This window comes from Salvelinus namaycush, chromosome 27 (genome assembly GCF_016432855.1).
Source record: "Salvelinus namaycush isolate Seneca chromosome 27, SaNama_1.0, whole genome shotgun sequence".
In the NCBI taxonomy this organism is placed as follows: domain Eukaryota; kingdom Metazoa; phylum Chordata; class Actinopteri; order Salmoniformes; family Salmonidae; genus Salvelinus; species Salvelinus namaycush.
The window spans coordinates 11,356,897-11,373,157 of record NC_052333.1 but is presented as its reverse complement, the minus strand read 5'-3'; the positions used below and the strand labels follow the sequence as shown (position 1 = coordinate 11,373,157).

At 39.4% G+C, this 16,261-nt stretch overlaps 2 protein-coding genes across 2 annotated transcripts; one reads left to right on the top strand and one right to left on the bottom strand.

Moving 5' to 3' along the window:
* Positions 1-326: 326 nt before the first annotated feature.
* dlx5a (distal-less homeobox 5a) lies at positions 327-2,293 on the top strand. Its single transcript, XM_038966802.1, has 3 exons — positions 327-920; positions 1,342-1,526; positions 1,822-2,293. The coding sequence occupies exons 1-3, from the start codon at positions 557-559 to the stop codon at positions 2,131-2,133; spliced, it is 861 nt and encodes a 286-aa protein (XP_038822730.1). The 5' UTR covers positions 327-556; the 3' UTR covers positions 2,134-2,293.
* A 4,841-nt stretch (positions 2,294-7,134) lies between these two features.
* On the bottom strand, positions 7,135-9,262 carry dlx6a (distal-less homeobox 6a). The gene is made up of 3 exons (XM_038966909.1): positions 8,950-9,262; positions 8,094-8,287; positions 7,135-7,377 (listed from the first exon to the last, which is right to left on the bottom strand). The coding sequence occupies exons 1-3, from the start codon at positions 9,260-9,262 to the stop codon at positions 7,135-7,137; spliced, it is 750 nt and encodes a 249-aa protein (XP_038822837.1).
* Between the last annotated feature and the right edge of the window lie 6,999 nt (positions 9,263-16,261).

Genomic DNA, 16,261 nt, shown 5'->3' with positions numbered 1-16,261 from the left:
TTACCTGCATTTTATTTGGAGGCAATCGAAACAGTTTCATTTCTGAATGTGCATCAAGTCCAATCAAAATTAAGATAAATACTGTAGTAATTTCTTTATTTTGTTTCGTTTGTCAAAGGCAGATAATACAACCAACAGTCGTAATGTTTTAATACTGAAGCTCATGATAGACCAATATATCCATGTGGACGTTTTGGAAACTGTAATTTACCCCCTAAATTGTCCACCGATGACATGACACACAGTTTAATTGCCCATTTTGATTGATAGTAAAAACACAACAAAGTATAGCCTGAGTCGTATATCGCCTATGGCAAACTGGTCGAGCGAGTTGGGGTGTATGCTGCCTGCGCGCCTTGGCCAATGGAACCAGATCCTCCCTGCAGTGCGTAAGAGCGCAATTTAGGATTTAACCAGGTCTTTGCTGTGGGGCTGGCAGCAGTTCGAGAGAGCCCGTCGGCGAAAGCACACATCACACAATGCAAGTGTAGTCTTCACTCAGTCTTCAGACGTCTCAGTGGAAACAGACTTCCCTTTAACGTTGCTGCTTCGAACTATGACTGGAGTATTCGACCGAAGGATTCCGAGTATCAAACCTGCCGACTTCCAGAACCCTTTTCAGCTTTCCACCACCATGCATCACCCGTCTCAGGAATCTCCTACGCTACCCGAGTCTACGGCCACGGATTCTGGCTACTACAGCCCTGCTGGAGCAGTGCACCATGGCTATTGTTCGCCTAACTCCACCTCGTATGGGAAACCGCTCAATGCCTATCAATACCAGTACCACGGCGTAAACGGATCTGCGGGAAATTACCCTGCAAAAACATACCCAGACTACAGCGCATACACAGCCTCTGCTTACCACCAATATGCTGGAACTTATAGCAGAGTACAACCACAACCATTAAGTCCACAAGGTAATTAGCCTACATTATTATTCTTATTATTGTTGTTGTTATTATTGTTGTTATTATTTAATCAAGTGTATGCTTTGTTCGAGCTCTCACACATTTTTTTACACGCGAATAGCCTATTTGAAGCAAAGATATTTTCCACCATGGTAAAATTCTTGAAATTAAATTCGGTAAAGGGGCACACATTTTTCTGAAAGTAATTCTGTAAAAATGACACTTTTCCTTTACCGGTTAGACTCTGCTATACGCATTTGCTTCATAAATCGACAGAGAGCCCTCCTTAAGAGACATTTGTCCACGGGATGTCCTCTTGATTTGATCTCTCTGAAATAGATGGTATAACCGGGAAATATGACTGCATTGTGCAAATACTTTATACTTAGTTCGTTTATACACCACATATAAAGTAATTTCTTTCTTTCAGAAAAAGAGGTAGCAGAACCTGAAGTGAGGATGGTAAACGGAAAGCCCAAGAAAATCAGAAAACCAAGAACAATCTACTCCAGTTTTCAGCTCGCCGCCCTGCAGCGGAGATTTCAGAATACACAGTACCTCGCGCTGCCGGAGAGAGCAGAGCTCGCGGCTTCGTTGGGACTCACGCAAACGCAGGTAAATAGCTTACTATTCTTCAACTTCCTTGTCTGTTCAAAGTTGCATTCTATTTTGTTTAGCTTTTTAAATCAAAATGATCACTTGTTCTATGTTGTTATCCTTCACTGGAATTGTCCGTTCAAAATTGCATTACGTTTACAATATACATTTCATGCGTAATGTGTGCGTAATTAACGAAAACACATCGCCCCAATGCTTACTTCATATGAATACTTTAGTATTATGGAATTTGTGGGTTTTAATATGCTTTTATTTATGAACTCGTTTTAACATAATTCTCATCCATCCCCAGGTCAAAATATGGTTCCAGAACAAAAGGTCGAAACTGAAGAAAATCATGAAGAACGGCGAACTCCCACCGGAACACAGCCCGAGCTCCAGCGATCCCATGGCTTGCAACTCTCCTCATTCACCCGCCGTCTGGGACACGCAGGGCCCGTCCAGGCCTCACAGCCACCAGGCACAGAACAACAACTCGGCGGCATCCACCTTTTTGGAAAACTCCGCCTCTTGGTACTCCGCGGCTGGTGCCATGAATTCTCACCTCCAGGCCCCCAACTCGATACAGCACTCTTTGGTTCTCGGATCGGGGACGTTATACTGAAACCCAGTTCAACAAATATTTCATTGTATGGGACTCGTGTTTAAAAGATTCAGAGGAATATGCAATGTATTGATGACAGTCATAGAAGAACGTGTATAATGTGTAAATGTGTGCATGTAATTTATTGCATTTTGGAAGACTAATTAAACGTTTTAAATGGACAATGGAACCCAGACACTTTCAATGGCGCCCCCCTGAATTAACACTTTAAGGCAATTGTTTTGCTTATACCCACAAATCCCTCATGATTACTGATATAGCATGTAGGCCTAGATAGGCTATTCGCACTGAATATCAAGGACTCCATAACATGACACTATAAGGCTACTTTCTGTGAGACACTTTAAATCCATGTACAGCTCAAACTCGAGTTTAATTGCCTGAACTGTCTGTGTGCCCATATTTGGTCAGTGGTGCAAAGTAGTGATTCACTTTAAATAATAATTTGGCCACACATCTATCAACAAGGAGATGGGTCTAATGACCTTGGGCTAAACAGTTAGGCTGTTTCATTTTCAACAACCACGGAATTCTCAGGGGGAGTAACCTGCAAGGATCTCAAAAGGTTAAGCTAGATTTATTTCGTGTCATGTCAAGTTATTCATTTGAATACTACAACCTGTTTTATGGTTATGTGCATATAAACATGCCCATAGTAAATCGTTTTCAGCGGATCCATAACCGACTAAACAGAACCTATATCGAAGAGAGAAGCATCATTGAGTGTATGATAATTATCATTTTTGAAGGGAGTGTTTTGAATTACAATTGAATTTGGATGGCTTGATTGCAGGTATCATATCATATTAATCCTTTTGAAATATTTTTTTCTGAAAGAGAAATACCCAAGGAATGGCATGATATTGTTAACTCTATTAAACAGTCATAAGAAAACATATAATTCAGTTTTTTTTCTTGTTGTTCGTGTAAACCAAACAATGAAATGTTGTGAAGATACACACAACATGGATACTATTTTCTTCCAGGTTAATTCTAGTTTTAGGTTTATGTTAAGACAAACAAATAAATTAGGTTGTATTATTATTAGGCTATTATTATTAATTAAATCGTGTTACAGTGAAGCACATTTCAGTCTTGTGTTTTGGAGTTGCATCTGGATTCTGAACTTCCCCAAAGAATATGGGTGTCGGTCTGGCAGACAGTCTGCAGCAGTGCTCTCTTTGTGTCCCCTACAATTAGCTGCTTTGAATGGCAGAGAGGAGGCGAAGGGGCGGCACGTAGATCTGAGACAATCCGCATTCCTTTGGGGGCAGATCGGCTCCAGAGCTCTGCCACTCCCGCGGCCACAGCCCACCTCCGTCAGACCTTCCGGGTAAAATAAAATCTTTAACATTTGAACATATCATTAGGCCTACTACCAGTGTTGCCACTGCAAACCACTAAACAAATAGGCCTACTGCACTGAAGCGAACATCTTGTTCCAGACTTTACATAAAACATGTTATCATTATGCACCAATAGCCTATTTAAACGAATCAACCAAGAAACAATCACACTACAACACACACACACACACAGACACACACACAGACACACACACAGACACACACACACACACACACACACACACACACACACACACACACACACACACACACACACACACACACACACACACACACACACACACACAGGGCGAGGACACATTTAACACCAGTTTAAGATAGCCTGGACACTTGATAATGTTGTTAAGCGTCTGACCTAAGGATTCACAATACATAATACACCAATGTTGACATGGTTGTGCATGTAACTGAATGCTCGTCTCATCTCTCTGGTTTTCCCAAGGGCCTGACTCTCCTGGCTGAATATAGCCTTAGCAAGCAAGCGATGCACTTGGAAATGTTCAGCTGAAATAATTGAGCAAAAAATAAAACGGTTTGCTGAACGCTAATCCAAAACATGAACGTGGTTTATATCAACCTAATTTCTACATGTCACGTGCTTCCGTAATTACATTGCCAGTAGGCTACTCGAGAAATCTACGTTTGATTTTCATATTACTGTTTATCCTCCCTCCACACCCGTCCCCCAACACACACGCACACGCACAGGCACACACACACACACACACACACACACACACACACACACACACACACACACACACACACACACACACACACACACACACACACACACACACACACACACAAAAACACACACACACACACACACACACGCCATTATATCGAGAGCCCCGTTAAATTCCAACTGAACATTTTCCACTCAGCGAGTTCCCTTGCAAATCGAGTCTAAATAATGACAGTTAGCTTTACTAGCTTCAACTATAACACTCAACAATAATTATACTCCAGGATTAGGCCTCCATTATCATAATCTGGACATTGACAATTACCTATAATTTGCAAAGATGCGCTTGCTTCTTGATTGCAGAAGGCTTTTTTCTAGCTCACCATCACTAAACAGTGACAGTAATAACAGCTAATTTTGCAGGCAATATATAAGAGGTACCGCGGTGTAAATACACTTTCACACCTGGATGTGCTTACTCAACCACGAGCAGTAGAACCGTGTTCTGTCGGAGACAGTGTTCCCATTCGAAGCCCAAGCTTTTTGACCACTGCTAACACTATTGTAGGCTAAAGAATCGTATGAAGGTAAGGCTATATTTTTTTATTTATCATGATGAAGCTATCTCAGTAGCCTAGCTAGGTCGTTGCGCTCTATGAATCCCTATGGAGGATTGTTACACACTTTTGTTTAAGAATGTTATAACCTACCTTATTTTAGGTGACACTATTGATTGTGTTTTACTAGGCTTTTGGAAGTTATGTGATAAATAGCAGCATGCATTCAACACTAGCCTATACTAGCAGCCTACATTGGCTTTTTATTCTAGCCTATCTATTTGTCAGGTGTTTTTATTTGTCAGACGGGACAATTTTATTTATATCTAAAGACAACCTTTGCCAATTCGGATTTTAGAATCAAATGCAATCATGACGCCAAACTGATACTAGGCATAGCCTGAAACCTATAGTGATATCCGGCAGTTATAATATACCCTGGATATATGGTCTGTCTCCTAACCTACAGCAGACTAACATACTGCATCAATCTATCTTAGCCGGAAAACCACAAATATCTGGGAGTGTTGACATCTCCCTCCCTTACCATATCTCTCTCTCTCTCCATCTCTCTCGATGTAAATATTCAATTCATCGTGGCCTCCCAAGAGCTCTTGTCCTCGTGTTTTCATTTGTTCTCTTCTGTTCCCTCTCCCTGTCTCATCAAGTCGCTTTCTATCTGAAGCTATATCTATTTTTGTTCATTTGAATCAATTTAATGAAATAATATGAAACATTTGCATTGTTTGGGTCTTTTCACAACTTGGATGCCTCCACCAATGAGAAATAGCATTCTTGCTATTGCAACTATTTGCATATCCTATCAAATTCAGTTTTTATGACGATATAGGCTTATTGTAAAAAATATGATTTGCCCAAGTCCTTCGAGTGTGAAAAGACCACACCGCGCACTTTCTGCTTTACTAGTTACTCTCGGCTAATATAGGAAAGTTATTTAGCGAAAGGTTATTTACGGGGGTTTGGGGAATAACTCAAACTATATATACAAATATAGGCCTATAGATATGGTCGTGATAGGGCCTGTTTGGTCAAATGGGGCCCATGCAGGTATACTGTGCCAGTGGGGCATTCACGACTTGACAGCTGCAGACACTTTCTCTTGTTTTTTTACATTGTAATTTCTGATAATATCCCAACTGTTCACTGCTCTCAGCAATTTGTATATGAATAACCGAATAATTTCCCGCTTTTGTTCCGCGTCTGTGCTACCTCAAATCCAAATAAAGATGCCTTTTAGTATTAAAAGTGGTAGAAAATTACAGGTAATTATCTTTGACGGTAAAAACGCTGTAATCAGCGGCCTACATCAAAAATTACCCTAATTATGTCTGCATTTATGAGAATGGAAAAAAGCCTCACTTGGATAAAACCCATAAATTCCCCCAAATATCTCCTTCATATTGAACGGGACTGCAGCTGGATGCTTTGTTCAAGATCGATCCCGTGGAGCTTGGCATTTAGCGTCTTGCATTAGGACGGGCAGAGAGGAGAAAAACATTGTGTCAATACTTCTAATAATTGAGGCAGAAAATGACAAGATTAACAGGACAAGGAGCTACCATCTTTTTCGTGATAAATTGAGAGAGGGGAGCAGGGTAAGTTAATTTCCTCGGGTGTTGTTTAATATATATTGACAATTTTGTTCGTTTGCAGTGCATTGACAATGTCTATTTTATAAAGAGGAAACATAATGTTATGACGAATAGCCTGTAAGTTTTTCATGAAAAACCATATGGGACCTACATTTTAGAACGTCCATATGACATCTTGACAAGGAGCGATTCATCAGTCATTTTTACATATATCAACCATCTTCATCTTGCAGTACAAAACACGATACTTTGTTTTAAGTCATGAATTAATCCATTTATGAAAGACAAAACATAAAAGTGAATGTACAACTAAAATCGAAGAATATATTTACAGACAGACAGATTGCTTTGTTTTGCATGAGAAAAACACACAGTCAAAGAGCAGTTAAGATTTCAACAATATATCATGGCATCATGTTCAACCCGCAAAAAAACGCGTGAGTGTAGTCCATTCTGTGCCCAAGTGACGGGCTGAATGTCAGTGATATTTTTGGTATATTGACAGTCAGATGTTGACATGAATGAAAGCAACAAAGGCAATCCCACTGAACAGTCATTGGTAAATTAATACGTTTCGTTCCTTTAGGGTGTGTCATATCACAGTCTTTGTCCTCAAGTATCCTTCAAAAGCAGCCGACCCTGTCTCCAATGAATCTCTCTGTTCGAACGGGGCACCCCTTTTGTCTCGAGGCTGACGGAAATCAATTGTGCAGGTAAAACTATGAAGGTTCGAACGTCTTGAGTCAGACCTCGGGCCTTCCCGCCCTTTACGCAGTCTATCTCTGCATTGTCTCTTGATGTGGGGAGGAGTACCAGTGAGAATACCCGGGCATGTAGCCGTTGGCCGCCATGTTAACTCCTTTGCTGGACGCTGACACGTCCCATATTGGAGGAATTGCTGGAGAGCGGGGAGACAGGCCGATGGAACCAGGCATAGTAGGGTCGCTCTCGTGTGGGTTGCCACCTGCCTTCAGCAGCTTCTTGAACTTTGACCTTTTATTCTGGAACCATATCTTTACCTGCACAAGATGGCAGGAAGGCAAGGGAAGACCAGATGACAGATAACGATTATATCATTAATGTATTTATTCATCTATTAACATTTTTATAAATAGGCTTATAGACCAACTGATATGTTGAATATGATTTAGGAGCCCTACATAACATTATTACAATACATTCGCGCAGGCCTACATTCAAACCTGCACCTTAGATGCTGCTGCCCTATATACATAGGCATGGAATCACTGGTCACTTTAATAATGTTCACATATTGCTTTACTCATTTCATATGTATATACTGTAGTGCATTCTACTGTATTTTAGTCAATGCCTAAAATGTATATATTTGTTCATTCCATTATTTTATTTTTTAGATTTGTGTGTATTGTTGTGAATTGTTAGATATTACTGCACTGTTGGAGCTAGGAACACAAGCATTTCGCTACACCTGCAATAACATTTGCTAAATATTTGTATGTGACCAATACAATTTGATTTGATAGGTTAAAAAAAAGTAAATATTATGAAGGAATCCTAAATTGGTCAACAACAAAAACACAATACCCAGACCAATTTTAGCGTATAGGGTAGTAATAACAATAATAATCACAATAGTAATAGGCCTACTAATAACACTAATAAATAATAATAATAAATGATAATAAAGCGCCAATAACAATATAATAATGTATACCCTTTTGTATAATAATTCATGTTTTGAGAATAGGCCTACCTGTGTCTGTGTTAGTCCGAGAGAAGCAGCTAGCTCAGCGCGTTCTGGCAGGGCGAGGTATTGTGTTTGCTGAAAACGGTGATTTAAAGCTTGAAGCTGCAAACTAGAATAAATCGTCCGAGGTTTGCGAATCTTCTTGCCTTTCCCGTTGAAACGAATTTCTCCGTTTTCAATCACTGTTGTTTTCTGCTGCTCTGCAACAAAAAAGGGCAATGTTAGACCATTAAGGACAAACATATTCCACAACAAATAGGCCTAGTTTATAATTCCCCTAGTATAATTAATTTAATAGAATATAATAGTTCCAAATCTATTTAAATGTCTAAATATCTAATAAGGAAAATATATGAGAAAACCAATGATAGGCCTTCTCTATTATTAAATTCAGACCACTAATACATATTCACGTGTCACATTCGCTCAATCCAGTCCACCATTATTGTAATCATCATCGAATCTTCTGTCATATTTAGGATATTGCTCGTAATGACATGCCAATTAAATGCTAATTATAACTTTCAAAGCAAGTAGACCGCTTAATTCCAAGAATAATTCGTGAGGATTCCTCGCTTGTCATTATCATTATACCCTGTGCAAAGAATAGCCATAGAATAGGATCTATAACAAAAAGAGACAACATGAACTAAATATAATATAGAAAAAATAGGCAACATATAAATTGTCATTCAGATACAATTTGAAATTAATTTGCCATTCAACCGTCTGCTGGACGTTTATTGTGCTTTATCTTTTACTTGGCCGATTTTAGACAAAGATATGTCACTCGCTTTGTTATCGCTGCACGATGAAAACGATATTGAGCATATTTCTTGTCATGAATGGGAAAGCATCTTACCTGTGCTGTCTAACCTTGTCTGACCGCCAGTGGTGTTATTGTGGTAGGACGGCAGGTACGGGCTGTGGTGGGGGTGGCTCACGTAGGAGTACGGTAGCGACCTGTTGTAAGAATTGTTGCCGGAGTACGGAGAGTTATCGTGCTGATGGTGAGCTGGGTGCGACCCGGAATGGAGACAGTGCAGCGGGTAGTGGCTGGCAGCCATCGACGGAGAGCTCTGTTGTGAGTGGGACTGCTGACCAAACTCCATGAAAGCCGACTTGGACGAGTCCTGAGCCTCCAGACCGTTAGCCATCGTAGTCATGGTCATCATCAAATGTTCTGCCTTGAGAGCACTCGCCCCCTCTCTCAAGTCCAAATGGGTTCTCTCGCTGTGTTGTTGTCTCTCTCCTCAGCGAACAGATATTGTCCTATTAAGACCCGAATTACTCAGTTGCTTCGATTTTTTTTCTCCTCTGGTATTCTTACTTGGTATGGCACAAGTTGGGCATAAGTTAATGCAGAGATTTAAGGTGGATTCTGTTAAAATTGAGTCCTTGCTTCCAGACTTGATGCAGACACTACAAGAAAAATGGTTTGTCTCCAAAGGGCAACGCCTTCCGATTGGTCATTCAACCCAACGTCATCAGTTGTGTGCTTCACTAGTCTTCAGTGTGAGTTAACCCACCTTACCAGCTCCCACTGCAGCCACAACTATGGTGGGAGAACCTCATAATTCCTACGGAGAATATAGTCAAACGCAAGGTATAATAATTATGCCAGCCCTTTGGAATAGTCCATTTGTTTTAGGATTAATCCTCAACCCCAAATTACGCAAAACGTATCCCACACCAGTTTGATTTAGCCTAACGAACGAATATCATCTTGAACACACCATATCGTCACCCTGGAAATATACTGACACCATTTCTATACTGTCGTAATGATTAGGTTATTCGAAGAACAATTGCATGCGACGAATCAACAAGATGACAAAAACACTGTATTGCAGATAGGAAGGATGGATGTCGTGGTAAACTGACAGTATCATTTATCCCTTTTGAAATAAGATGCTTGATAGCCTACAGTCGGAAATATATGCAAATTATACAGTGCGGTTTGGCAAATTCTGTTGCAATATAAACTATCAATGCAAATGCAATAATACATCTTCCAATTCTACTTTCATAAAACCTGTCGTTAAAAAAATCGCGTTGTCAACGCATTTTTTTCTTCATAGTGTGTGATTCATTTATTTCAAAATGGTGATGAAAAAGCAATTATGGTCGCAATCAGTTATAACTAAAACCTCTTTGATTAACCACCACACTTTACTTAAATTGGAGCTATAAAATTAAGAACATTTCGCCTGTAATGATTATGGATTGGGTTTGTTTTGGGAAGGTGGAATAAAACTGAATATAGCATAAATTATCCCCTAATTATACGCCAGTGTCGCCTCAATTATCCTCTTATCAAAAATGGTTGTCTAAATGCAGCGTTTAGTTTCAATGTTCTCCCTTTCTATAACAAGAACTTGGTACCTTGCTATTATTGCCAGGCTTGTTATTTACTTTGGGGGATTTAAAAAGTGCACAACCCAGCCGGATAATCATTTTCCAGCAGTGGACCAAGAGAGAAGCACAGAGACAGTTGGTAGATATGAAATATATGAAATGCCTTTTAATATTGGATTTTAAACCAAGGCTTTCATATAAAAACGAAATATTTTAAGGTTACTTCTATATGGACATCAGGAATGTAGGTAAGATATCTATGAGCCATGTCTTCTGCATGATGGATTTGACACATTTTTGTTTGTAAAGGCTACATAGGGATTTATGTATTTGTTCAGATACATTAAATGAGGTAGGAATCAATGCAATTCTTAGTAACCTTATGGGACTTAGAACAATATATTAGTAGACGTCGTCATCCCTGATTGATCTAACATAGAATGTCTCATCCCGAGTTCCACCTCAACACGCAGGAGAGAAACCAGACCCATACCTTTTCTAATCGGCTTCGAATGGCACAAGGCAAACGTTGGTGGGCTTTTCTGTGCTATTACTTGCATGCTTTACTATCTCGGTACTTGATTAGTTGAGACATCATAGTTTATTACCTTTTGGAGACCGCAGCATAATCACCTACCGTGACAGTTTTATGACCTCCGAACATGGTTTCTGTGTAATGTGGAAGTGTAGCCTAGCGTGTCCCGCAGGCGCGAAAGGAAACTGTACACCAATGGAGATTAATTGAAGTGGTGAAAATAATGAAAGATCACTGTTTTTTTGTTTGTTTTAAATGGTCTGAAGACACAGTGTTGTGATGGACGTGGGCTATCCCCCCCTCCCCATAAACATAACATTTCGCATTTGGAAATAGTCTTGAGGCGATTTATATTTCTGAGTAGTAAGCTGTACATGCAATCAATGTATACAATTGTTATTACCATCATGTATTATTTTGAGAGGAAATATATTTGCTTATATTGATGCTGTGCAATTTTATAAAGCATACATACATACATACATACATACATACATACATACATACATACATACATACATACATACATACATACATACATACATACATACATACATACATACATACATACATAGGCCTGGTTACATATATTGCTCTCTGTTCAAGGCCTAAAAGGCTATAGTTCTCCATTTTTTTGGCATGAGGAGATTATGCCGCAAATTTACCAAAAGTTAATGGGAAATGTTAAAATTAACAAATGGCAGCTATGAAAAACTATTTTAGCTTTCCTGAGTAGGCGATTGACCTTCACCGTCAAATCAATGGTTGTGATGATTTACAGAAGTGGTCTTTAATTCAAGCTGTGAAAGATGACTCTAAAATAACTCAAACATCAAACCACTGGGAATAGGCATGGGATTCCTAAACTGGAACTGCATGGGCTATGAGTTACTTAGTCTACGCAAAAATAGACTGCATGTTGGAGCAACATAACACACAATATGGATATAACACAATAATAATAATAATAATAATAATAACAACAACAACAACGGTGGTTATTGTCAATAATTATTAGTAAAGGCGTATTGTCTTATAAGTCTCTTCTAAAAGGAACTATGTGTATGTATATGTGCCTGCGCGCGCGCGCGTGTGTGTGTATATCTGTGTGACTGTCGGTCTTTGTGTCACGTGTATTTGTGGCGTTTTGCGTCTCGGTGTTTAAAATGGATACACATGTTAATCATATTTGAACGTTAACATGTAGCCCGCACTAAAAACATTCATATTTCTGCCAAGTGCTGGGACTTTGCGGTAGCTCGCTCTAACAGCTATTGACTGGCTTGCATGGAAAGCCATCTCATTGAGCTCTCCTTGTAGAGCTCTGCTTTCAGGAGCATTTGGGGCGTGGGGACTTGCCAGTCTAGCAGAAGCAGTTAAAAGTGTCTCTCTTCTCCAGAACTCAAACCCACTGGGTCTTCACAGACTTAAAGTTGTCGATGCTTTTCCATCGCTGCAGTGTGAGGGAAGTGGCGTGGGGAAAGCGAACGTAGATGGATGCCACACGCAGCTGTCTAACTGTAATACTGTAATACAAATCAGAAGGGTAGCATCTGAGTTTGCAGTTCCCCATACATCACCAGACCGCGTTCCTTGTTTGCTCATAGCAGAGCTAACCCTTCTAACACCATAGCGCACAACATTTGACGCACTTTGACGCAAAACGAATGTGCGTAAAAATGTGGAATGTAAATCATCTAGGCATCCACACCACAGGAGGCTGGTGAGGGGAGGACTGCTCATAATAATGTATGGAATGGAATGGAATTGAATAGTATCAAACACATGGAAAACTAGTGTTTGATACCATTCAATTCATTCCGTTCCAGCCATTACGTTTAGCCCGTACTCCTCAATTAAGGTGTCTCCAGCCACCTGTGGTCCACACGTAATATCACGGTCACATTAACAAAACAACAGTGATTGCTGGTTATTTGCATGTTGAAAAGAATAGACTACACTGATCTGACTCATTTCAACGGAAGTCAATGGTTATTTCTCAGTCATCAGAATCAAATCAAAATCAATCAAATTGTGTTGGTCACATACACGTGTTTAGCAGATGTTAATGCGAGTGTAGCGAAATGCTTGTGTTTCTAGCTCAGACAGTGCAGTAATATCTAACAAGTAATATCAACAATGTCACAACATATACCCAATACACACACATCTAAGTAAAGGAATGGAATTTAGAATATATAAATATATGGACGAGCAATGTCAGAATCATATAGGCATAATGCAGCAAGTGCAACTCAACCCATACATGACCATTTCTAAGAGCATAGCACAGCAAGATAGGTGAAGGCCTATAGGCTACAACTAGACCGACTGGCGATGAGTGATGTCGAAAAAAAGTTACTCGTTTTGGCCTCAATTATGACAAATAAACAAGGAACTGCACCATTAGCCTCCATTGTCAAATGGATTTCATTCAAAACGGTCGAAACTACTGCACTAAAAAGGTGACCCATACACACCATTTTAATTAATCTCGACTGTTTTCTTTTTCTCGCATTTTGTGGAAACACTCTGTTTACTTTTTTAAATGATTACTACGTTGACTGAGACAGCCTGAAGCTGAAATATAGACTGAGCATTGGAAATTAACGAACGAACAACTGAAAGCACCAATAAATCGATTTTCTGATACATTTCTCCTAATTGTGAATAAGCGAAACACTCAGAATGCATTGTTTTAGTGTGGGGATTCATGTTCACTGATAAAGACACTAGAGCTATTGTACCTGCAAACACCATTTATCAGGTGCCAAGTCAAAACCTAAAAAACTCGCATTTTTTATCAAATTAATTTATGATGAGGTTGACTTTCTCTAATGGTTTATAGGTGGATTTCAAGTGAATGTATTGCTAATATTGAAAACATACTGATGATAACATGTACTTTTATGTCATGGTCTTATTGGTTATGCGAATACAAAATCCATCTCAAACAATATGGCCTAATGTTATCTCAGAGACGTATATACAAGTGCACAGTGTTTTTACAGAAAGGCTAGTCTAATGAGTCAGGCCTATCACTAATTTACAAATTGGACGATTTATTTCCACCAAGATGTCTACGCCGCAATTAATCGAAATTAAGCTGCCGGCTGTGCCGAACACCTTTCATCTTCGACTGGGACAAATAAGAACACCGTGGCTTCCTTACCCTTTAGTGCTTGTTCTCTCTCTCTCGACTTAATACGCAACATTATTAGATCTGACAGCACACAGCTCGGGTTTGAAGGAGAGGATTTCGCAGAGAGATGACAGACAGGAAGGCCAGCAATCATGGGCTTTTTTTATCAGAATATACTGTTCGATGCCGTTTATCCCTGATGATAGAAAATTGCTCTGTCGCCAGGACGCTGCTGCCGAAATAGAGGGCAAGAGCAATTTCCATTTTCCAGTTTGAAAGGCATTGAAATGAATTAGTAAAATGGAGAAAAAAAATCGTCCTGGTAAACAAAGGGGGGCAAACAAAGATACCCTTTTTCTTCCCGTGAGCCCTTTTTTCATTTTGTATTTTTTTTCGTTTGCAGCCACATCGAGTGAGGCCTTCGGTTCAACACTTGCAAATCACACAGCCTTCTAATGTACTTCAAAGGCAATAATTAATTTCCAAACCTCCTGAAATATAATTGGAGAGGTAGGCTCCGTGTGTTAATCATAGCCGTCGAATTTGTTGTATTTACGATGTCGTCTTTCATCCTCGATATCCATACTGTAAATAGTCATTTTTTGCCATTCTTGAAGATAGTATGCATTCACAGCCTATTATGTGCAACTGAAAAACTAAAACAAAAAAAATGGACACAAACACGTATAGGCCTGAACAACAACTTTTTACAATAGATAAATCATATAAGAATGAAGAATTCAGCTGAATGAATGAGAAGCAACACCTCAGAACTGCAGCTTCAAGCTTTGGTCTGCATTGGCACAATTTGTCAGATGAGAAATGTAATGGAGTCGAATGACGGGTTTGCATGTCATCTTCTACATCTTGTACACAGGCCACTGTTGTTAGGCGTGCAGAGGGCGAACACATGGCATATTTAGGATAAACAAATTCCCATGTGTGCGTAAATCTTAGAACTGTTAATAGTGCCCAAAAAGTAACTGCTAAATGTATATTTTCTCCACTGTTGCAGTCTACATCACAAAACAATATGTTTACAATTTCACATATATATTCACATAGGATTCCTATTGAATAAATTATTTGTAGTCTATTATTATTGTGGTTAATATGATTATTTTATAGACCTACATAAATAGTATCATCATCATTATTACATTGTATTATTACAAATGATTACATTAGCCGTTATTTGACACACACAGGTGGGTGATATAAAACAGAAACCATGTGGCAATAACAGGCCTATTTCCCATGTAGGCTCCCCGCGTAAACGTTTTCCTGAGTTGAGTGTTGGCTAATATGGTGCTGCAACTGATTAGAAGAACCCTTTAATCCGCGAAGACTATGATAATGCGCCTTTGATCTTCTACTATAAAACAAAAACATCTACATATTCATTTTGGAGATCCCGTGGCGGGGCCTTCCACTGAAGAGCAATTAGGCTATTGTGCATTGAGTCTGAATACGCAGGTGGCTATAACTCCCAACAGGGTATTCCTATAAAGTTGTCCATAATGCTCTGCCTATTCTACCCCATACGGCGATGTAAATTACAATCACTGGAATGTATCAGTAGTTACGATGCAAGAGACAATACTTCTTTGACAAATCATGGGAGGCTAAATTGGGGTCATGAGCTGGTAATTCACGAGATAGATAGATCAGTGCACACGCTCGTGCAGAGCAAAGTCTGCTGTCTTTATCTCAGAAAATAGATTTAATTTAAAAAAATGTAAATACATAACAAACGAATGAGTGACAAAAGTTGGGATGAGGGATATGGAAAACGAACACATTTTTTGTTTAACGTCGATATAATTTTTCTTTAGTTGATAGGGAGTGGGACAGTGCACATTGCTGTTTTCCATCAGATACCATTTTTTTGACAGTTCCTGAGCAGGTAAAACAAGACAAAAAAAAAGAAAATTCTCACCAATAAGTTCTAAAAAATATCCTAAATGTTTTTAAATGTTCCATTATAACCAACATTTGGCGAAATTCTGTTATGACCAAGTTGCTTGTGCATGCATGCGTGCATGTGTCCTGCTGAAAGACCTAAAGACATCTACACACTAACGGAATGCATGTTAGTTAGCCTGTAGAGCCTACCCTCTGGAAGGGATAAGTGAACAG